General features: G+C 46.9%; 1 protein-coding gene across 1 annotated transcript in view; it reads left to right on the top strand.

Moving 5' to 3' along the window:
- LOC114888822 (protoheme IX farnesyltransferase, mitochondrial) overlaps positions 1–23,875 on the top strand; it is a 110,679-nt gene that overhangs the window by 76,172 nt on the left and 10,632 nt on the right. Inside the window, exons 5-6 of the mRNA XM_029211380.1 lie at positions 2–72; positions 20,023–20,255. Of these exons, the coding sequence (XP_029067213.1) occupies positions 2–72; positions 20,023–20,255 (304 nt within the window). The remainder of the gene's footprint in view (position 1; positions 73–20,022; positions 20,256–23,875) is intronic.

Here is a 23,875-nt window from a genome sequence, read left to right as displayed (position 1 = left end):
GTTTTTTGAGGTTCCATTTGATTCAAACATGAATAGGACAAAGAACAGACCTCTGGTTCGTGGACAGATCAGGTAAAATCATGAATGTCAGTCTCCTCCATGTTACAAAACATTCATTTGCTTGTCCATCCTGAATCATTTCCCAGTATTTTGCCTTGAGTTGTAAAGTGAAAAGAACACCCCACCCGCGAAGGGACATACGGGGAGGGGGATATGTAGTGCTCTCCAACTCTAACCAGAATGCAGGGCTCAGAGCTCAGAATGGATCTGAGATGGGCAGTTTTGCTGTGGGAATAACTGACGCAATAGTTTTCCTTATTAGACTCGGTTTTGAGACGTGGGCTTGTTTTGCTCATAGTGGCTAAAGGTAAAAACATTCCATTAACACAGGTGATTTCAGACAGATCCATACAGGGTCTCAGCAGCAAGCTATGTCTGAATCCTTATGTTTTCAGATGAGCTGAGAGCACTGTTAGACCCCAAGTAAAGCACTGCATCCTTTACTGTCCTCTCCACCAAATTCAACTAAGTAGAACTAAAAGGCATATAAATATTTTAATACCACTAATGGTTAATAATTAAACATTTTACTTCCTGGAGGCCTCGAAACCGGCATTTTAAAATATTTTTTAAAGTCTAATAGCAGCACAGGCCGAGAAGAATAGAAAGGGCCAGTGGTTCATACTGCATGACTGTTCTAAGTCAGAGAAACCTCTGTCCACCTGTCCCGGCGGAGCCCTCACGGAGCTTCAGATTCATTGGCGTAACACTGTGGATCAAATAATCATACATATCAAGCAAAACAATAAAGGAAACAAGTTCAGATGAGTCAGATGTCTGTGTAAACGTAATTTTTAGTATTTGCTGCTTTCAGCCATTCAGTTCTTAATCTAAATATTGAAAAGGGCAGTAGATCCAGATGAAAACACCTAAGAACAGAAATCTCATATCTGACTGATAGTTTATTTCCCTTTTTGAGATCTGATGCAGCTCTCTGCTGTCTTTATGTTTAGAAAGTGTCAGAAGCACTTTGATTTGAGTAAAGTCGTTTTAGAGGGCACATGTAAGCCCTGTAACCCATCTCAAAAGCTAAACGATGCTCCTGCCACTGCTGAAATCACTGGTGCGTTCCTACTTGTTTGGAATTTCTGTCCAGGCTTTTTTCCTCAGTGAAATTGTACTCCTTTAGGACCAAGGGAAACGGGATAAGCCCAGCAAACAGCCATTAGGCATGGAATGGTCATCAGATAAAGGCCGTCATTCTTCTAGTAGGTCGTCTTACTTCGCCCAGCGTGCTCATTTCCTCGCGCCCAGGAAAGCACAGTCTCTCAGTACATCCAGGAGGAAGGAGCATCACAGCCTTGGTGGCTGGTGTTGGCAGTGCCCTTCCGTTAAAGGAAGAGGCTACAGTACGATTATTAGTCTTGATAGACTTGTAACTTATCTTTTGTTTGCAAGATGACCGAGGCAGAATCTCATTTATGATAATAAACTGTAATTGCTCTTCTAGAGGGCAAATTATAGGCCTGAAAAAGCTAGACTCAGACTTATTTTTCTAGCTAGGATGTATTTTATTAAATAGGTACAAGGAGCTATTATGAGTCTGGGGCAAAATCTTGCATTGAGAATCATAGTTTTAAAACTGAAGACTTAATATCTTGCCATTTAGTGTTTACTATAATTCAGTAAATTATTTTCTTCTACACAGATATTTTATAAATGAGTGGCCATAGGGGTATAGTAGAAAGTCTTGTAGACGACCGTTGACATTTATCTCTCAGCTTTGGTGGCTCTCCCATTCATAACGGCTACTGGGCCTTAAGTCCAAAGCCTAGCCAGTTTGCTCTGAAATTCTCTTTTAGTGGTTACTGTCCCATTTGATCTGGGCCCGTATGGATCTGCACAACCTTGTAGACTTAGTCACAATTTGGCAGGTAAACTGTGATCCCTGTCGTTATTGATGGGCAGCGGTGACGTGAATCTGGGGCAGAAATCCTTAAAGGTCGTTTTGCTGTTGACAGCCTTTGTCCATAGCTTGGTTGTATCCACTTGACAGACATACTGTAGACGTTTATTTTCATTATCTTTTTCAAGTGATTGCAGTTTTTTTTGAAAATTTTTGTTTAAGTGAACTAAATTCTATTCTAGGGAGTTAAAGTAATATAGCAGTCCTGAAGGAAAGAAGCACATGCCTGGACTGGTCGTTCTCAGAGCTCTTGAGGACCTGGGGGAGCTCCCTGAAGGGGCTCTTCGCTTGTGTGCACTGTCGGTGCAGTTCGCATGTGCCTGGCTGCCTTCTCTGCACTCCTAGGTGGCTTCCCTTCTAGAAAAACACGACAGGGAGGGTTCAGAGCTGGCAGAGAGAATAGTGCCTTATTGCTTACTTATTCTTTATTCCAGAAAGGATTAGAGGCTTCATAAGGCTATTAGTAAAGTAGAGAAATATGTAAAGAAAGTCGGGGTTACAGAAAATAGAATGGGGATAAATGGTAAGATCACAAGAAAAGCATATCAAATTCACATAGTTAATAAGGTTGAACTGTAAATGTCATTCTACATTTCCTGGTGAAACCACACTTACATCATAATGAAAAGCATTATACGCGTTATTTATATTTAAGTCTCACTATAGCACTGTGAGGTAGATGTTTTTTTTTGTTTTGTTTTGTTTTTTGTGGTACACGGGCCTCTCACTGTTGTGGCCTCTCCCGTTGCGGAGCACAGGCTCTGGACGCGCAGGCTCAGCGGCCATGGCTCACGGGCCCAGCCACTCCGCGGCGTGTGGGATCTTCCCGGACCGGGGCACGAACCCGCGTCCCCTGCATCGGCAGGTGGACCCCCAACCACTGCGCAACCAGGGAAGCCCAGGTAGATGCTTTTAAATTCCTCCCAGTACTCACGTGAGAAAACTGGGGATCCAAGTACGATGAATAAATTTGGCCTCGTCCACTTGACTCCACACCCTGAGTTCCTAACAGCTGCACATAACTCTCTGTAAAAGTCTCTCTGTCCATGAGAAGAAAACACCACTCCAGGGAGACCAAACTTCTGCCTCTTAGTTCTTAAAAAGTAAGAAAGAAGGGGCACTTGGATGATATTAGAGGAGCGGCCTCAGTGACTTCTGTAGCGGCGGCAGATCATGGATTTCAAAGGCATCGCTGGGTACAAGCCAGAGACAGGACACCAAGCACCAGCTCCCAGTGGGACCCACGGCGAGTGCGTGCGTGGCCTCGACACGAGCGGGGAGGGGAATGGACTCACTGGCCCTTCAGCCTGACCCAGGGTTAAACCGACATGGTGAAAAGAAAGAGGAGAGCAGCTGCCTGTGTGAGTGCGTCCCAGGTGAGGGCTGTGACCAGAGATGCTCGGGGACAGCACTCTGCCACGAGTGTGACCGTCATGTGGGCTGAAGTCAAGGGGCCCGTCCTCCCAGCTTACCCAGGACGGGCCTGCTTTATACCCGTTGTCCCAGCAGAATTGTGGGAGGTGTCCCCTCTCCCTGTCAGCAGTGTCCAGCTTGAGTGGTGACCAAATGCCACCTACATGAAGGGAGTGACGGTGACAATTGTGATGTTCACAGAATTCCCTTATTTTAAGGCTGTTTCATACAAATTCCAATTGTTTATTTTGCCTCGAAGAGAAGAAAGAGCATAAATGGAAAGTACGATGTACCTAAATCAGTTTGCGGGTAGGCATTGTCACACCGACCCCTTTAAATAGCTTTTTATTCAATGACTCTCAATATCTTTATGTCTTATAAATTGGAAAAGATAAATAAGGTCAGCTGACTTGTTTGGACATTCCTGGCCAGACTGTCATGGCTCTGGTCATCGCTGTGCGGGGGAGACTTGGGCTTAGAGCTCCCTTTCATTCTCAGACAAAGAACATTCCCGAGAACTCACCTTGCTGGTGACGAAACCCACTGAGGAGGTTGAATCTGCAGACTCAAAGGCAAGAGTGAAGGTAGACGTCAGAGGAGCTGACGTTCTTATCAAGAAGGTCATATAATCCCATAGTGTTAGGAAGTAATGAAAACATCTGTGTGAAACTTTTGAAAATTGTAAAGCACTATAGAATTTAAAGACTCATTCAGTTTTTCAGAAAAAAGGCAGATTTGATATAATCGAGTTTTAACTTGATGATCGGAAAAAGTGAACTAGCAATCTTTAAAAACTGTATGTAATAGAAAACATCTCAGTCTTCAGATCTTCTTCTTGTGGTCATTGCAGTCTAGGAAAAACGTTATCTCACTCACTGAGCCTGGGCAAGTCAGTGAATGGTTCTTCCCACACCACCACTTCCTCACGTGCAGGGTGAGATCGTATCTCCTACCTTGTTCATCTCGTAGCGTTGTTGGGGGGACAACGTAAGATCGATAAAACCACGTAAACTGAAGTGCATTGTTGGGGAGTGGGTTTGACACTCCAGAGGAACGTAGAGTTGTTTGCAGAACTTTCATCTTTTTCCAAATCTGCTTTGAAATACAAATATTTTCATACTTATCAGGCAATAACATAAAAAAGAAATTCAGATTCGATTCAAGGGATGGGGAAAAGGAAGCAAAACACTTGGCAGATAAGGGAACTCAGAAAATGAAAGTGCATGTTTCCATTTTCATGGTTAAGTTGGTCCAGCCAGTGGCAGGTTAGTGAATGCTTCATTCATCCTGTCATTATCAGGACGCATTTATGGAGGATGTCGTCCCTTAGAGGATGTGCTGGTTGCTAGAGTGACGAAGAGGCAAATGACATGGGCTCCATTCGTGGAATCCCGTTGGAGAGAGGGGGGCACACAAGCATGAGAACCCTAAGTGCTGTCCAAGGTACAGCTCACTCAACAAATGTAATTTTTGAATACACCTGCCAGCCAGACAGGCCCCACGCCAGACACTGGAGGGGTAGCAGTAGAACCTGTGCTGGGGGGTGCCCAGGGGAGGTGGGAGCACACAGAACCTGACCCAGACCGAGGAGGTCAGGGCGACCATCAGGGAGTGGGGTCTTGGAGCTGAGGACCGAAGGGTGAGTAGGCATGGGGCCTCCGGCTCTCCTTTCTGCCCCTCCCTCCCCCGTCTGCGCCCTGTCACTGGTCCTCTTCCCACCTCACTTCTCCCCTGAGGTGCTGCCCTCCACAGTGCTGTGCCCACAGCCCAGACTCCTCTTCCGAGCCTGGACCCTTTGAAATTCTCTTCTGGGAGCCCTGAGGCATCTCACATTCCGTAAGCTCATCATTTTCTCTCCCAAGTCTCTTTTTCCTTCTATGCTTGTTAATTTACATTCTAAAGTCAGGCACCTGGAACTCATTCTAGACTTTCTCTTTCTCTTATCCCCTTCATCTGACTATTCAACATATTGTGTCTTTTCCACCACCTGGATCGCCCTGGCGTCTGCCCTTTGACCATCCTCCGTTTTGTGGGGTGATTACAGCAGTGCCCCAGCCGCCTTCTCTGCTTTCTCGCTCACCCCCTCTCCATCCATCTTCCACTCAGCTGGCAGATAAGCATCACACTCGTGTCTGGCTTAAAACTTGTTGGGGTCTTCCAAACATATTTGGGGAAAAAAAATGTGTTTTAAATACTATGTCATACAAGGCCTTTCAGAGTCTGATCCTTTCTAGTCCTTCCAGCTTCATCCCTCTGTTCTTTTTATTCACGCTTTTATGTTGTATTGTCACTAAGTGGAATTGCTGCGTTTTCCACCAAAATGCCCTGCTTTCTCTGACCCCTGCCAGCTGTGCTAGCCTTGCCCTTCCATGCCCGGGTAGGTCTTCAGCCAAGCGGGGCTGCCCCCGGACGGATCGCTCTGTCCACGCTGCAGTAACGCGGTGCTGGGCTTTGGTCTTGGTGGCTTTCTTGCTCTTTGGGCTTGTGTCTGCCGCTGCACCACTCAGCGCACTACACGCCTGCCCTTGGGCGTCTTCCACTACCATGTTGTGAGCTCTTCCAAGACGAAGACTGAGTCTTCCATGTGTTTATGTCCACCGCCTAGGATTATTTATATAACACGAATATCCTGAGGGCCTCATATGCACCAGGCATGATTTTTAATGGCTCGGGGGCCACTTGGTGAACTTGAGTTCGTTGTCCCCACATCACTTAGGTGCATCCCTTACGCACATCGCTGGTCGCGGAGCCTCGGTGCGTTTGGTAAAGAGCTCAGCGTCTGCGTCTAAGAATGTCTGGAGAGGGGCTGCAGGGGTCAGATGGTGCTGTCTTACCTCCAGGACTGGCTCTTCCCTGCAGACTTGACCTCTGTTAACTGTGGGCCACACCCCTGCATCTGTGCCCCTGAGGCTGTCGGCACAGCCGCAGCACCGCCCAGGGGACCACGGCTCTGGGAGCCTGGATGACTCGGGGTTGAGTGAGGCAAAATCAAGAAGGAATTTGAGACCTCTGGGCCCCCCGTTTTTCTGCTGTTTTGTATTCTCACCAGTAACTTCCTGCCTGCCTGCCACTTACATGTCACACGCATATCCAGTGTCCTTGAATGCCCTCTGTGTGATGAAGCTCTGTATTTACTTGCAACATTGGTCCTAATTGGATAAAACGGATTTCGTAGTTCTCGGGTGGCGGAGGGGAGGGCAGATGGGGACCTGGGAGTGGTTAAAGTGAATGTCCTCAGTAGTTCCTCCTGAGACAGCCCTCGTTTCTTCCGAGGAGGATGAGACCAGGTGCTTTTGCACAGGTTTTCGCTGTCAGCATCTAACACTTGTTTTTGGCGGCTGGGGCCCCGTTTCTGCCTTCTGGGCCCCAAGCTCCAGCCCTAGAGGGCAGCTTGCAGAGTGTGGGTGCCTGGCCTAGAGGCTCCCTGGGCCTCCCAGGCCCTCTGCCCCATCAGGGCCTTTCCTTCTGACTTAATATTTGGACAAGTGGTCCTTCCGTCACAGAGATGAGTGTTAAATCAGCCCCTCCATCTGGTTTTTCTTCTCTTTTTACAGCCAGACTTCCAGAAAGCATGGCACCCCTCACCCCTCCCACCCCCGTGTCAAGGCTGCTGCTCTCTGCGCTTCCACCTCATTCCTCTCTGCCTGTTGGGTCTTCAGGTCCCAATTCCACTTAAACTGACTCATCGTAGACATGGAACCCTCAGCCTTGGCCCCCAGGTCTTCCGGCCGAGTCCTCTGTCCCAGTTCCCAGGCCCAGTGTGAGAAGACTTGCTGGCCCGAGTTCTGGTCCAGCGCCCTGGGCCAAGGGCAAGGCTTGTGGGGGCAGTTAAGCGGGGCGGGGGCGCGGATACAGGGCACAGCACCCAAGGCCACTCCTCCAGGGCTGCTTTCCAACAGCTTGAGCCACCCTCGGCCTCATTCTACTTGGTCACCTTCTAACTGGGGCCCACCTCCCCACCCCCAGAGCACCCACTTGGCGTCAGATCCCTTCTGTGACCTGTAGGCAGAGCCTCCGGAAGACCTGAGGTTAGACGTTCACCGTTTGCCTCAATGCACAGACCTGTGTGTGCTCTCACTGTCCTCCCGTATCTGGCGCTCTTCTCTAGGAGGGTTTCCTGGTTCTGTCAGAGTTGGAGCTTTCTGTTTTCTGTTCACTCTCCTGTTTGTTTTCAAAGAGGACAGAGGGATACATCTTTCTCTGAGTTGAAGTCCTTCAGACTTAAATTTCTAACATAGCTTATATATTTTTTTAAGTAATAACCTTTTTTCATGGTCTACCCTAATTAAAATTAATCTTTTTTAAGAATGTCAAGGCCAAATGTATCTTGTCTATATTTTAGAGTTACATAATTCCCTTGTTTAATTCATCAAAAATTTATTGATTACCTAGAATGGAAGCAGCACTGTCAGTTTTATTGTTATCATGCTCAAAAGGCTTATAATCTGGGTGGAAAAATTAGCCAAATGCATAAAATGCTTAGCAGACAAGACGGGGCAGCCTATAAACATGTGTTGACGGAAATAAATGAATTGGTACAAACAAGAAGGTCTCCGGGAGGTCAGAAAGGGGAGATTCGGATAAGGACCAGCTGGGCAGTGAAAGCTTCCTGAAGAAGTCAGGCGTGGGCTGGGCCTTCTTTCTTATTTTGATTCCGTCTCCTTTGAATTATCCATTTTCCAGCTCGGTCATGTTGACAGGGAAAGACTACATGTCAGCGTTAGTTTTCCCAACTTAATGGCTCCGATGAGAGTGATCCATAACTTGTAAGCTTGAGGTGTGGGCTGTGAGCCGGAGAGACAGAGCGATAAGAGCAGAGTGGAAGGTGATTCAGAGAGGCTAAATCAAAGCACTTGGAATTGGGGGCAGCCCATACCTGGTTTTGAAATGAATGATGAAGATTGAGTTTTCGGAGTGAAATTAATGGATTGTTTAGTTGGCATTATTAACTTAAAGAACGGGGTTTAGCTGAAGTATTATAGGGATTTACAGGAGACATTTTTCACATTTACTGAAGGTTTTACCAGTAAGCAGTTAAGCAAATGTAAACATCTTGCAGGCTGCAGGGGACCTGGGAGTGTTATTCATTCCCCCCACCCCCGTCACGCTGGTCTAGTAGACACGTAGCCGGCCCTGGTGAAGCTCTGCAGAGCTTCTGGGTGGTTACGATTAGTCTCTCGTTGTGTATATAATGCGAATGTAATAAGAACATAAACATTTTATAAGTGTAGAAATTTCTTTTTTTTAGTGTTAACAAGTCATTTGGAGTGGCAGGAAGAACAGATTTGGTCTCAACTTAATAATAGTGGTGCTAACAGACAGAACTTTATCCTTAAAATAAAATCATTCAACGTATGAAACATACTAGGAAGAACCAGCAAAAGGCCTGTGTGCACGTCATTGTGACAAGTCATCCCAGTGGCTCTATGAGAGGAACACGGGAGTTTTCTGAAAGTTAACATGCTTTTCTCTCATTGTCATAAGAAAAAAAAAAGAAAGCATTTATGAAAGCATCGTGAGTTGTGAGCATTTGTTGACAGCAGTCCTGGGGATGGAGGAATCCTTCAGCCCCCAGGCCCCTTTGTATAACCAGACAATACTTAGATATTCTAAGAAACATGAATATACAGAGTAACTATCGTATCGTAGCGACATAGCCAATACCTTGCAGTCACGTGGGAAATAAGTCATAGGAGCAAACACCTTTTACTAATAACCTGGAGTCATTTGGTCTAATGTCCTATCACTTTATTTCCTCCCTTTTCAAATAAGATGATGATGTGAAAAGATTCGACACCGTCAAAAGCTACTCCCATTGACTGCTGTTACGGGAGCAGTAGTCTTAAGATCGTGTTCTCTCTTTTGCCTGGTTTGTAAAGGTTTGTTTCAGCCAACATTTTGGGCCCCAGCCTTAGGTACCGGGCATGTAAAGATGAATGGTACAGAGTCGCACTGAAAGAGCGTACGTCGGGGATGGGTAGACAAGGCAGCAGGGGAGGTTAGCGTGAGACCAAGAAGTGCTGTGACAGCAGAGGGCACGTGGACCACCCATGGGGGACCAACAGGGAGGAGAGAGGGGTGAGGGAAGATGTTCTTGGAGGACGTGTTTTGATGTCAAGGCTGAATTTGGAGGATGAGTGAGAAACGGCCACACCAAAGATAAGAGAAGTGTCGCTGGGGGCAGGGTGTGGGGTCGTCCTGGGGCAGAGGAGCTGCACGCACTCGACAGCAGAGACCTTCCACCTAGACCACAGACTGCAAAACAGCAGCCACCAGACCAGATCCCGAGGAGGCACTTTTTTGTTTGGTGCACTGCTTTTCTGCAGTTGCCAACGTTTAAAAATAGAAAATTTGAACATAAAACCGCAGATTTCTAGGCTTCTTTGGCTCACTCCCACGTGGAATCCGCCAGCGCAACCTGACTAGCAGTTCCCACAGTCCTCACGCCTCCTGTTTTTTCTTAAGTCCGCCCACTTTACGCTTCACATTGCCAGCCTGGTCCCTACAGATGTCCATGTTTGCAAACACTGTTTGGACCTGTGGACCAAAGGCTCCGGTCCCAGGCGGTGCAGGAGATGCAGCCTCCCACATCTGCACCCTCATGTCCAAGTAGCTGCACGTGCATGCAGCTCCCAGGAGTCTCCAGAGCTGTAGGGATGGATAGTTTTATTTCCTAGCTTCATTTTTTATAAATTGTGTTTTATTAAAGCTTTTCAAAGACTCCTAACAATTCACTGACCCTAAGTTTATGTAAGTGAACAAAGCTGCTTTTTTTTTAATAGATTCCTATAAATTAAAAAGGGAAGGGGTCAGAATTAAACCATCTGGCTCAACCAGGAAAAAGGAAAAGTATGTGTCTCCCACCTAGGCAGGCCTAGGTGTTCCTCCCCGGGGCCTGGGGGTAATGGAGGAATTCCATAGGTGGTCCCGCCCTCAAGGATGTGAGAAAACACTGAGATTGGACCACTACACTAGAAACTTGCTTTTCATGGAGGAGATCGAACAATAGGAATCTTCTCTTTGAAAATTCCAGAGTCTTCGTACAAATAACATATTCTTAATTTGAGCTGAATCGATGGAGCGTCATTCAAGAGGTAACCATTCACTTCCTTCCTGAGTTAGAAGGCTGAATCTGAGAGGTCAACAGTGGGCCAGTGTTCCTTTGGGTGTTTTTTGTTTTGTTTTTTTTCCCCTAACCTATCTTTCTTATCTTCCCCCTAGATTAATAAGATTCTTCAGTCAGTTTTCAAAAACTCATTCAGCTCAGACCTGCTTTGTTTTCCTCCTTAAAGTTTTACTTAATGTAGTACCACAGTCCCCATATTTTGAATATAATCATGCCAGAAATACATACTTATTCTTGCATTTCTCTTAAACATGTTGTAAAATTTAATTTTTTCTTGAAGCAGGTTACCATCATTTTATATGTAACTGATAGTCTTTCAAAACTTGCTGTAACTAATTTCCTTTTAAAGTATGTTCTGTGTCCTCATTGTCATCACATATTCCTTAAATTCTAAATTTACATCAGTCCCCTGCTACCTTCCAGTATCTGTAACTTCAGACTTGTTCAGAAATAGAAAACTCCTAAATAAGGTTCTGAAGAGATATTTTCAAAACAGTTATTTGTGAACACTTTTCCCAAAAACTCAGGTCAGAGCTCAAATGTGGGATTTATGTAGGAAATTAAAGTTAAATTGGCTTGGTTTGATTAAGGTTTTGAGTTTTCTTTTGTTTTTGAAGAAAGGGAATTTCGTTTTACAATTTAAAAATCATTTATTCTGGAAAAATGACCAAGAAGTATGAGATTCATTTTTGTCTAAACCAATTACCTGCAGAGCTGCTTAAAATATAAAGCCTTCTTGATTTAATATAACATTTCTTAGACCTCTCTGACACATTACTTAAACAGAAAGGCCACATTTCTCCAGTAAATTATTTTAAAGTCAGGTAATTTAAATTACATTTAAGTGTAATAAGTAGGTATCATATTAAAGCTTGTATTTTCTCATTTGTTCCTAATTTCTATAGATTCCACGTTGATAGAGCTACTCAGGATTGGTCTTTACTAAACAAAGAAATACTAGATTTTATGGGAGGAATAAATAATTCATAGAAATGTGTTGACAAATTCCCCTCCCACTCGTATCTCTTAGCTTCTTTCCACGGTAGCCTTGGCCAGGAAAGGCACAAGTAGAAAGACCTCACGCTGGTGCTCAGTAGAAAGATCTCTCAATTTAAAATGTAATTCAGTTTTGGATGTGAGCTTGGAAATAAATCATCATTCCACCCTCAGCATGAGCCGTGAACCTATTTGCATGAGTGAGTGAAGGGATACAAAAGAATATTTTTTAGCTCAAGAAAATTGCTAGATCTTTTCCTGCCACCATTCCCCGCCCCCATCAAGTAGTGCTGTTTTCCTTATTCACACATTTTTTTTTCTGTTTTATTGACAATGAGGAATGTTTTGCAGCAGTATCACACCCCGTTCCCCTGCTTTTCTGATCTTTCCTTTATAAATTCACTCCAGCAACATCCACTCACAGAGATAACTCCTCGGTTCTTAATAAAAGCCATGACAGCTACTGTGGTAGACGTGTAAGCACACATTTAAAAAAAAATGTTTGGGGGCTTCCCTGGTGGCACAGTGGTTGAGAATCCGCCTGCCAATGCAGGGGACACAGGTTTGAGCCCTGGTCCGGGAAGATCCCACATGCCACGGAGCAACTAAGCCCATGCGCCACAACTCCTGAAGCCCTCACACCTAGACCCCGTGCTCCGCGACAAGAGAAGCCACCACAATGAGAAGCCCGCTCGCCGCAGAGAAAGCCCGCGCACAGCAACGAAGACGCAACGCAGCCAAAAATAAATAAATAAATAAATTTATTTTAAAAACGTTTTGCAGGTGATCAACCCAGTTTCTCCTGGTTCTGGTTTATTTTTCTGTAATTTGCTGTAATTAAATTAAATTCTTAATTTAAAGTTATAATTGGAGATAGAAATATTCTGCCATTTTAATTGTTATTATTAGAAACATGCTTCACAGCCATCATACATTTATAATTTATGATTAAGAACTGACATTCTTGAGTATATATACATGCGTTTTCATATTCTAGTATATATCCGTTACGTCTTTATAATTTTGAAAAAATAAATCAGGGGAAACAATTTATTGCAAGTTTATCAGCCTCTACCTCCAGCTCTATTTAAATAAGTCCTCTATTTAATAACTGTTTCGTATCACCTGTTCTTTTTCTTGTAGCTGATGTTGCAACTTGAGAGTTCATAGTACTTGTGTTTGTTTAACGTCTGTCTTCCTTTCTAGACTAAACTCTGCTCTCTGTCTTGTTCAGGGCTGCTGTACCCACACCCAGTGTAGCGGCTGGCTGTGTAGGCAGTGAGAGATTTGAATGAATAATGAATGAACACCTTGAGTGAGCACTCTTAAGTGCTTTATTTACATTATTGCATTTAATTCATAAGCAGTTCTATGGTGTGTCTCCCACTTCACAGATGAAGGAACTGAGGCCAGCAGGTTAAGTAATTTGCTCCAGGTCCCATAGCTCCATGGGGTAAAACCCCTGCCTTCCCCATAGTATTGTTACCGAGCCTTATGTGTAAGCCAGTTTGACTCGGGTTGCAATCTTGCCATCAAAAGATTCCTAATACAACCCTTACTTTACAGTTGAGGAAACTAAGGACCAGAGAGGTTAAATAATTCGCCCACTTTTACATAGATAGTTTACATCAGAGTTCTCATGAGAGAACTCGGAACCACCTGATTCCTGTACAACATGCTTAGTTATGCCATATACAGAAACCAGAATGATAATATGAATAAAGAGTATCAAAGCATTTTCGGAAACATTTTTGTTGTGAATCGTTCCATGGGACACAATGGTAGAGAGAGCACACTGAACCCCAGGACACCCATCCCCCGGAGTCAACAGTTATCAAGACTTTGCCACACTTGCTTCATCCCGCCCTTTCAGTGGCCAAAACGTGTTAAGCCACGTGACTAGGTTGGATTCAAGGTCTTTGGAACAGAGAGGGGTTGAGGGATACAGCTGAGTTCCTGCGTTAGCTGATGACAGATCTAGTTCACAGCGCTGAGTGCTTTCCACTGCAGTGACATTTATGTAAAGACAAGTGAAAGTGGGCGACTTACCAGGCCAGCACAGTCAGCAGTGGAAGCAGAACAAGGGTGCAGGGTTCTGTCGGCTCAGCCTGCGTCGGCTTGGCCAGACGCAGGCCAGGTAGGACCAGCGTCACGTTGGTGATAGTGTAGCAGCGGGTCTCCAGATCACCTGGGTTCCTAACAAGTTCCCAGGTGATGCTGCTGTGACTGGTCCAAAGACCACGCTCACGACAGAACCACAGGTGCAAAGGGTCTGCCAGCAGGTCCCAGCGAGACCCTCTCCCTCGGGTCACCCCAGCCCAGGGAAACCCGAGGAAGCCTCCTGTTCGCCTTCCTTCTGGTCTTACCTCTAGAAATCAGGCCTCCGAGTACCACTTGAAGTGTGGATGAACTTCTAAGGAATTTAAGTGAGGAAAAAAAGATGTCAACAAAAATTTTAAATAAAGAATAAAGGGAGAAATAATGGGGGGCAGGGGGAGTGGGGTGCCTCTCCCCAGGTTTGGGATACTTTCCAAAACCCGTGAGCAGGGAGACTAGGTGGGTGTTTTGATCAAGGGCTGAGCAGCATGATTAGAGGAAGAGTACAATGAGTAATTGGCCTAAAACAACAAGAAATCAGTCTTTGACAATATTGCCTTTCAGGTCTGAGATTTAGCTCTGAGCACATTTTATGAGACTAAGGCAGAAAATCATAGTTGTATAACCGAGATGAGAAAGGAGTGCGCTTTCCTAACCTTTTTCTGTATCAAAAATAGATCTATTTATTAAGACAGCTAAACTTAAGCAACTTTAATATCACCATGATATTTAAGGATTTCACGATAAATCCAACTTGAAAAAATAACCCAGATACCACTTGATGTATTTCCCCTTTATTCTTGCTCGGCCTCTTCCTACTTCCAGCTTCAAAACGAACCCTTCGCTTCTTTTACTGATGTATTTTCACTGTGTGCAAAGATTCTAACCAAAACCCTGTGGGTCGCCCTTTGTTTACTTAACTCTTTTATTCTGCCTTATTTGAAACAAAGCTTCTGTTAACTTCCAAACGTATGTAAAATGTAAAAAAATGATCAAAAAAGTCAACAAAAAGGAGACATGGGAGAGACAAGGAGAGGCAAAAGCAGGAGCTAATAAAGGGCGGTGCGATCGCCCTGGGGTCAGCCGAGGAAGGCCGCCCGGAGGAGCAGGCCCGGCCCTGCTGCCCTGCTTTACCCACCGTGGGTTTGGGGGTCTGGAAGGTAGATTACGGCTACTGGCTACCTGAGTGCTGTTTCTCTCAACTGAGCATTTGATAAAAATGGTGCAGTGGGGTGATCGCGATTCATTTTCCTCAAAAAAACGCCTAATGCGGACCTCTCTCATGAGTGGAGTGAATGCTGGCCGTGCTGGCAGGCAGAGGGCTCCTCAAAAGCAGATCTGATCGTTTCCTTCCCTGATTTAAGAAGCAGAGGGAGCTTCATGGACTCTGCATCTGCCCAGAGACCTCCCCATGGCCCTCCCTACCTCTGCTCTCTGACTCCTCTGGCCCCCAAAGCACGCTGCCCCGCCCTTTGCCTGCCTCCCATCCGTCCATCAGGGTTTGGCTTCAACATCTCCCGAACTTCCCGTGTCTGCTCCACACCTCCGCCCACACTGGGTTCCTGCTCCCGGAAGGCTCGCCCCTCACTTGACTGTTCCACCTGTTTCACTGTCGCCCACTGTGGGATAAGCACCCCCAGCATGAGGACCATGTCTATCTTGCTCACCGTGTTACATCCCAGGTCTGTCCTTTGTTTCAAAGAAATGGAGTGCTTCCCAGTCGTTTCCATGTCAGGGAATGCAGTAGGAAGTTAGGCCACGTGGGCAGTGGGGTGAGCTGAAGGAGCTGTGAGCACACAGGAGGCTGCTCCCAGCTGAAGACCCCAACCTCCCAGCCCCCTGCAGCCCCCAGAAGTGAGAGCGTCAGTAAATGGTATTAGACCAGTGCCCTCCACGTACCAGTTAGAGGGTGAACCCCGGGTTACCTGAATGAGCCCGCAAGGAAACCCGAGTACAGGTCCTGGTTCCGAGTCTCAGTTTCTCATCTGTAAAATGGGGATAATACTATCTATCTCAGTAAACTTGTCTGACTTTGTTCACTTTTGTTTTGTTTTCAATGCCGCCGTGCCCAGTGTTGATACAGGTTCTGGGAATAGGCTTTCTCATATACTGCTGGTGGGAGTGTAAACTAGTATAAACTCTCGAGTACAGTCTGGGGTACAAGTCAAAACCCCTAAAAATGTTCATGTCATCTGACTCAGTGATCTGGGAACTTATCCTCAGAATGTATTATAGTCAGAGCTGTGAACAACGACCTGTCTATGAGATATTCATCCCAACATTATTTCTAATTAAAAACTGGAAAAATGCTGTGTCCAAAAAGACATATTGATTGAATTAATTGCGGTATATCCACGGAATAGGCCACTATGTAACTATTAACGATAATGGTGTGAAATAATTCTTAACTGCATAGGGAAATTATTAAGATATATTGAAAATAGAGTAAGCAACAAAACCACAATTCATTGTGTTCTCAGTTTTGGTTTTTTTTTTTAAAGAGCCAAGCAAAGTAATTCTTTCTTTCTTCATTTTTGGCTGCATTGGGTCTTTGTTGCTGCACGTGGGCTTTCTCTAGTTGCGGCGAGCAGGGGCTGCTCTTTATTGAGGTGCACGGGCTTTTCATTGCGGTGGCTTCTCTTGTTGTGGAGCACGGGCTCTAGGCGCTCAGGCTTCAGTAGTTGTGGCGTGCAGGCTTCAGTAGTTGTGGCACGCGGGCTCTAGAGCACAGGCTCAGTAGTTGTGGCGCACGGGCTTAGTTGCTCTGTGGCATGTGGCATCTTCCCGGACCAGGACTCGAACCCGTGTTCCCTGCATTGGCAGGCAGATTCTTAACCACTGCACCACCAGGGAAGTCCCTGTTTCAGTTATTTTTAAAGTATTTGTATCATTGGAAAAAGGCTAGAGGACTTCCCTGGTGGCGCAGTGGTTGAGAGTCTGCCTGCCGATGCAGGGGACAAGGGTTCGTGCCCTGGTCCGGGAAGATCCCACATGCCGCGGAGTGGCTGGGCCCGTGGGCCATGGCCGCTGAGCCTGCGTGTCCGGAGCCTGTGCTCCGCAACGGGAGAGGCCACAACAGTGAAAGGCCCGCGTACCGCAAAAAAAAAAAAAAAAAAAAAGGCTAGAAAGCTATAAACCAATGTTTCTTTGAAAAGCTAATTTAGAATATTTTGTGTGATTTTCTGTCCTTCCAAATTTTTGGAAATGAACATATGTTACTTTTATGGGTTTTTATCCGCCCTCTCTCCTTCCTTTCCTCAGATGTAGGGGGGAGAGTAAGTACTTTTTAATTTTTTTTTAAATTTTATTTTATTTTATTTTATTTATTTATTTTTCAGTACGCGGGCCTCTCACTGTTGTGGCCTCTCCCGTTGCGGAGCACAGGCTCCGGATGCGCAGGCTCAGCGGCCATGGCCCACGGGCCCAGCCGCTCCACGGCATGTGGGATCCTCCCGGACCGGGGCACGAACCCGTGTCCCCCGCATTGGCAGGTGGACTCTCAACCACTGCGCCACCAGGGAAGCCCTAATTTTATTTTATTTTTTGTTTTGTTTTTTGTTTGTTTGTTTGTTTGCAGTATGCGGACCTCCCACTGTTGTGGCCTCTCCCGTTGCGGAGCACAGGCTCCGGATGCGCAGGCTCAGCGGCCATGGCCCACGGGCCCAGCCGCTCCGCGGCATGTGGGATCTTCCCGGACCGGGGCACGAACCCATGTCCCCTGCATCGACAGGCGGACTCTCAACCACTGTGCCACCAGGGAAGCCCCTTAATTTTATTTTTTAAAAATTTTTATCGGAGTATAGTTGATTTACAATGTTGTGTTAGTTTCAGGTATACAGCAAAGTGAATCAGTTATTCATATACAACTATCCACTCTTTTTTTAGGTTTTTTTCCCATATAGGCCATTACAAAGTATTGAGTAGAGATCCCTGTGCTATACAGTAGGTTCTTATTAGTTATCTATTTTATATATAGTAGTGTGTATATGTCAATCCCAGTCTCCTGATTTACCCCTCCCCCCTTATCCCCTGGTAACTATAAGTTTGTTTTCTACATCTGTGACTATACATTCCACATATAAGTGGTATCATATGATATTTGTCTTTCTCTGTCAGACTTAACTTCACTCAGTATGACAATCTCTAGTTCCATCCATGTTGCTGCAAAGGGCATTATTTTGTTCTTTTTTATGGCTGAGTAACATTCCATTGTATATAAGTACCACATCTTTATCCATTCCTCTGTTGATAAACATATATGTTTATGAAAAATAAAGCACAGGAGTAGAAACTTCACAGAATTAGTCATTGGGACCCTTTTACCCACAACATGAGCCGACCCCAGGCTCCTTGGACCAGGAAGGAAATGGGTTCCTTGAGCATCTGGGCGCTGAGAGTGATCGTCCCTACCAGGGTGGATATCCTCATTTTTGTTTACATGGTTTGTCAACCTACCCAATTTTCATTCGTGCCCCTGAGCACAGATTTAAACACCAAACTTGAGCCTCATGATTTTCTGTGATTCCGACAAGGGTCAGAAACTAAACTTCCACGTAAAATCGCCTATCTCAATAAATTAAATTCACGCGCACTTTTGTAAAAGGGCTTTTTACAACACTAATACCTTTGAATCCAACTGGCTTCCACAGTCCTTGGAGAAGGAGTGAACAGCCTTTTTTTTTCCCCACAAGGTCCAATTCAGGAAAAATAAAAATGTTTATGAGCCACATTTTTCTTCCACCCAAATAAAACTAGCTTTTCAGAGTCCCATAGGGAAAAAAAAATCTGTTCTTATAAGCTATAAAGTACTTGATTGAAAGAAGAACAGCAGTTACAATTTTTGCACTGCTTACCAGCCATTTCAGTTCCACTTTCTGGACCAATGTGAGAGGTGACCCCAGGCGTCTTCCTCCCCGTGCCCCTGGAAAACTGTGTGTCTGCTCTACAGGGAAGCTAGGTGGTCCAGGTCACATGGTGTGTATCACATGGTGTTTATCCAGGTCACAGCAGAGAGAAATCTGCTTCAGTAGGTGTGAGGGAGAGAGTTGGGGCCGATAGCAGAGGGAGGGATGGGGAAGTCAAGGCTAGTTGGGTTTGGAGGGGATGGTCAGACCTTGGAGAAATGTGAACAAGGCCATTGACGTGAGGATGTGCCTCAGTGGAGGGAGAAGGTGAAAGACAGACAGGGAGGGGATTACACAAGAGCAAAACTGGAGCGTTTACCTTTAAAAATGAGAGAGAAAATGGGAGGAAGAAGTCAAGATGAAGGTATCCACCACTCATAGTAAGAGGGAAGGATGTCTGTTGAGGGGTTGGGGGCTCCCCGCCCAACCCCCCGCATCTTGTCTTTTCCTTGAGGGACAGACAGGCAGTGTTAGGGACATGGCCGCACCCACACGTGTGCCTGCAGGGACGCGAGCCGGCCTCCCTAAAACCAGAGCCCCCTCGGAGCTGCACCCATGACGCCTGTGTCCCCATGGGCACGTGCTGGGGCCTGCGAGTGAGCCGTGGCTTCTCCAAGGAGGAGACAGGCTGAAGCGCCCTCCTTAGGTGTCTTCAGGGGAGTAAAGAAACATGCAGATGGGCAGGGACTAGTAGATGCAGTTTCCACACTTTCGAAAAGCCCTTCACAAGAGGCCCCAGGAAGTCCACTGTATAAAGTAGGCTCTGTTGAGAACCAGGCTTGTAGACTTTTTATCTGACAATTTACATATAGGGCGTTGTGCCACCTCTTTTGAAAGCTGTGTGTCCATAAACCACGGTCCGGCCGGGCAGCGTGATCACCGCGGGCGGCCCCTGGTGTCTCATTGCTGGCCCAGAGCTGGTGCCGTGCTGAGCCTGTAATTTGTTACACATAGTGGTACTCAGGCACACTGTCCTTACGCGTCAGTACTAACTGGGTGATGTTTTTAAATAAAGAGTAAGTAAATGGACAGGACTGCTTCCAGAAGTAAGACACTGGTTTTTGCCCCAATCCTAAATCCTGGGTTCCGAAGGGGTCATCTGTCACGATCACTTAACTTCCCACCAGCTGTGCAACAGAACCATGTGCAAAGCAGGTGCCGTGTTGGGCAGCCCTCGCGTCAGCCCTGGGAGGAGGGGGCGGTCACTGCTGCTCAGATAAGGACAGGGAGGCCGGGACATCCTGCGGCCTGGGAGGTGGGGCAGGGCCTCCTGTTGAATCCGGGCCTCGTCGGCCTCCACTCTCTTCACTTCGTTAGTCCCGGCTGGCAAAGCCAGGAGGAGCAGCCCGAGCTCCTGCAAGCCAGTCCCTCCTCGTTGTAAATGTCATCCAGAGGATGTCCTGGTTCAGGGCAGAAGCCAGGCCAGCACCACGCCCCAGCTCGCTTCCCTGTACCTGTGCCCCACGTCGTGATTGCTTGGAGCTGAAAGTGATGGCTCTGTGTCCCCTGCTCTCTTCCAGCCCGCTGCTAGCTGTGTCCTTTGCCACTTGCTGTGCAGTTCCGGGAGTTGCCCTTCTGACCTGGGGCGTAAACCCACTCACGGGAGCTCTGGGGCTCTTCAACATTTTCCTGTACACCTGCTGCTACACCCCGCTCAAGAGGATCAGCATTGCCAACACGTGGGTGGGAGCCGTCGTGGGGGCCATCCCTCCCCTCATGGGCTGGACCGCGGCCACGGGCAGCCTGGATGCTGGTGAGTGTCTCAGCGTCTCTCCACAGACCCGGGGCCTGGGTGCTGGCCCCGTGAGCTCAGGGGCTCTTTCATGCGCTAACACCACTGGTCAGAGGCCACTTCCTTCCCTGAGCTGCGGTGCTTGGTGGTAGATGCCGTTCTCTTCAGTACCAACCCTTTGGCACGTGTGCGGTTGTGGCCGTCGGAAGTATCGAGTGTAGAGCTGCAGGGAGACCGTGTCAGCCTGGCTTCTGGGTGAACAGATGCTCTCACCAGTAGGGAAGGGCTGAGCGAAAACAAAGGGCAACAGGTAGAATGAGAAGAAAGCACCTGAAAGTCAGGAGCCAAGGCAGGCCTGGTGCTGTGTGGGGTCGGTCCCGATCCTGGAGTGGGTGTCAGGGCCGGCCCGGGCACAGCGGATGCTGCCTCGTCAGCAGGCCTGCTGCACCAGCTCTTCGCTTCCCCAGAACCAGACTATTCTCCCCTCTTAGGAGAGGACAGACTATTTTCATTAGTTTCTAATTTATTTTTATATGATTTGCTTACATTTTTCATGCGGTCTACAATAAAACCATTGAAACATTCCTCCAGTTTTTTGGCTGGGATGTCACAAGTAAATTTGTGGGGTGAAAATAGCTCCTTTTTACCATCTGTAAGGGAAGTTTCACAGTCTAATTAGTCAAGTAATTATTGTTTTTCACCAACGCTTAGGAAGGAAGTGGTGAGGTTTCCTGCAATATATGTAAGTACATATTTTTCACATGAGCGATCAAAAGGCTGTTGGCCATAAACCGTTGCCCTAGAAGCCACGTTTCTGAAACGTTTTCGTAAAAGCTCTTACGTTCCCATTTGGAAGCTTACAAAGGTGATTGCACCTTTATCAGGATTGTCTCTTACAGTGGCTTTAATATCCTGTAAATGTTGGCGTTTCATGAATCTGCGAATATAATATTCTGAAACGTATGTGCCTGTTTGTTCTGTGACGAGCCTGAAGCCAGTCTCCTGCGAGTGGGAGATGGCGTCAGCCCATCGGTGAAGGGCTTGGCCCTGGGGGAGGGGGCTTGGGTTTGGGGCGCTCCCGCCCTTAGCTGGCTGCCCTTCAGAACCAAACTTGACCTCCTTACGCGGTGTCTCCTCGCCTCCCACCTGGGACTGGAAAGACCCTTCTCATGGAGCTGTTGTGAGGATTTGCTGACTTGTTATTGAGTCTCCCTCAATCATAAAGCTGGTGTTAATTAGTACAGATGAAGGAAGGTCGTGAGATTTGATTCATTGGCAGAGTCTGAGCAGTTCCCGATTGTTCCCTGGCTGTTGTTTTGGGACAGGGAGATGCCTCCCGGCTTAGAGAGAAAGCACTGGGTCCATCAGCGATCTGTGTCTTGGGTGAGGGAAGTGGGAGGGAAAGCAGGGCTCTGGCATCCCTGGACCAGATGACGAATGAGCTCCCGCCCCCACCCTCCACCCCCGGTTTTCAGTTGTAAATTTAAAGAGCCCACCTGGGCACTGCCAAACCTCCTGGTTAGATTCCTGCTGTTCAGTTCAGCCTGGATCCCCACACTTGACCCAGCTAGCCTCCCCCTGCTGTGCCCTCCAGGCCTTTCCAGTCATCGCCCAGACACTGGAAAGCAAGCAGGGCGCTTCTAGGCTCTGCCTCCCCGCCCACCCCGCACTGTGTGCTCTGTTCCCATCCACGTCCTCCTGCCTAAGCCCTCGGATGCCTGCTCCAAGCCACCTGCCTGCCGGATGGACACAGCCCTGTTCAGTTTCCTCAAACCTGTCACAAGGAACAAGGCACCAGAAACTACCTTTTCTGTCCAGGGAATCCCAGCCAGGGCCAGGGTCAGGGCCAAGTGTGACAGGGACAGGTATCGCTTGGAGGTATGTGAGGGCTGTCCAGTCCAGGGCCGTGGAGAACTCGGTCACCTTTGTCATGCAGGGTCCTCGGACCCAGGTTCTTGCTGAAGGCTGGAGGCCCCTGGTAGTTTCCTGCGAAGAGCTTGGGCTTCAGCATGTGTTCGAGCTGCCTCCCTGGAGGCCAGAGAGAGAAGCTTTTCAGGTCCTCCCACTTAGGACGCACATCCAGGTGGAGCCCTTATTTGTTCAGCCACAGTCCGGATCTGGCTAAAATGCTAATGGGCATATTTAAATTTTTTTTTTTTTAATTTGAGGTATAATATTTCTGCAATCCAAAGTTATTGTTTGTATACAAACTCATTAATGAGGAACAGCTCAGGGCCAGGCTGTACCTTTTATAGGTAGCAGCTTGAAAATGCACGTTTGTCTTGAGAAACGAGACCCTTCATCTACCTGAACTGACCCTGGTGTAAAGCAGAGCAGCCTGAAAGGTTTGTAAAGCCACAAAAAGAAGGTCCTTTTGCAGTTTATGCGATTGACTTCTATTATATCCCTTTTGTATAAATCTTGAAGGTGCATTGTGGGGCACACAATGACAACATGGTTTACTGCCCCCAGAATCCTTAATTACCACAGATCAAATCACACACCCAAAGCCTTGTGAGGTTTATACAGAAAGAGGAATGCTACTTTAAATAATGCTTGCAATTGCTTCAAAAGTTTCAAGACATTAATTTGATAGGTAGAGCCAACTTGAGCTAAGCAGTAGATCTTTGAATGAATTGAGTAAGTGAAATAATGGGTGAATGAAACAGTGATAAGTAGCTTCCGTTTTAAAGATGAAAAAACTAAGGTATTTCCAAGGTCAATCGCCAGATATACATTGAGCATCACCTATGAGTACAGCAGGAAATGACTCAAAGAAATAAGGCAGAATCTGAGAGAATGTAGTTGAAAGATTTTTACTCCTGGATTTTAGGGACTAAGTCGGCTGTGATTTTATATAGTTTTATCATCTTCTAGAACTGCACTTTGTACTGTGGCAGCCGCTAGCCGAAGTCCAACACGATGGTGCTCAAACTTTACTGCATATCAGTCACCTGGATGGAGGGCTTGTTAAAACTCAGGATCCTGGGCCCTTCCCCCCAAAGTTTCTGACTCAGTGGGTCTGGGGAGGTGCCTGAGAGTCTGCATTTCTAACAAGTTCCCACGTGATGCTGATACCCCTGGTCCAGGGACTACATTTGAGAACCGCCAATCTGAAAAGGCAGAACCAGCCAGCGCTCTTACTGTTAGAATGCCCTGGAAATACCGAGGGATTTGGGCCAAGGGCGTGGCAGATGGTATTATCAGAGATGCGCTAACAGTGTCATCTGTACTATTTACCGAGGTTGTTGTATCTCTTCTGGGTTCTTATCTTTGGGGACGTGTTTGTTTGAAGGAGCCCTTCTGAGAAAAAACAGCCAGCAATGTTTCCTTTCTTCTGTGGTATCTCCAAACCATCTTGTCTTTAAACCTCCAAAAACTGGTCACTGTGGAGCAGCCATGAGGAGAGAAGTGTTTGGAAAACTCTGTCGAGCTTGCTGCTGGGGAGGGAGGGGGAGGTGGGTGACAGAGGTGACAGAGGCCCGCTCGGCTCGCGCCTTCCCGAACCGTCCCCCCAGCCGCCCCTGCGTGCGGGGCCCTGAGAGATACAGGGTCACTGAAACCCAGTCCCGGTTCTCACTTGTGTCTCATGTCTCAGAGTCTTCAGGGAGAGGCAGGCCGGTGATCAAGTATTTCCCTGA

This window comes from Monodon monoceros, unplaced genomic scaffold, assembly GCF_005190385.1.
Source record: "Monodon monoceros isolate NGI ecotype Baffin Bay Population unplaced genomic scaffold, NGI_Narwhal_1 Super_Scaffold_9, whole genome shotgun sequence".
NCBI lineage: Eukaryota > Metazoa > Chordata > Mammalia > Artiodactyla > Monodontidae > Monodon > Monodon monoceros.
This window is presented reverse-complemented; position numbering and strand designations above follow the sequence as displayed.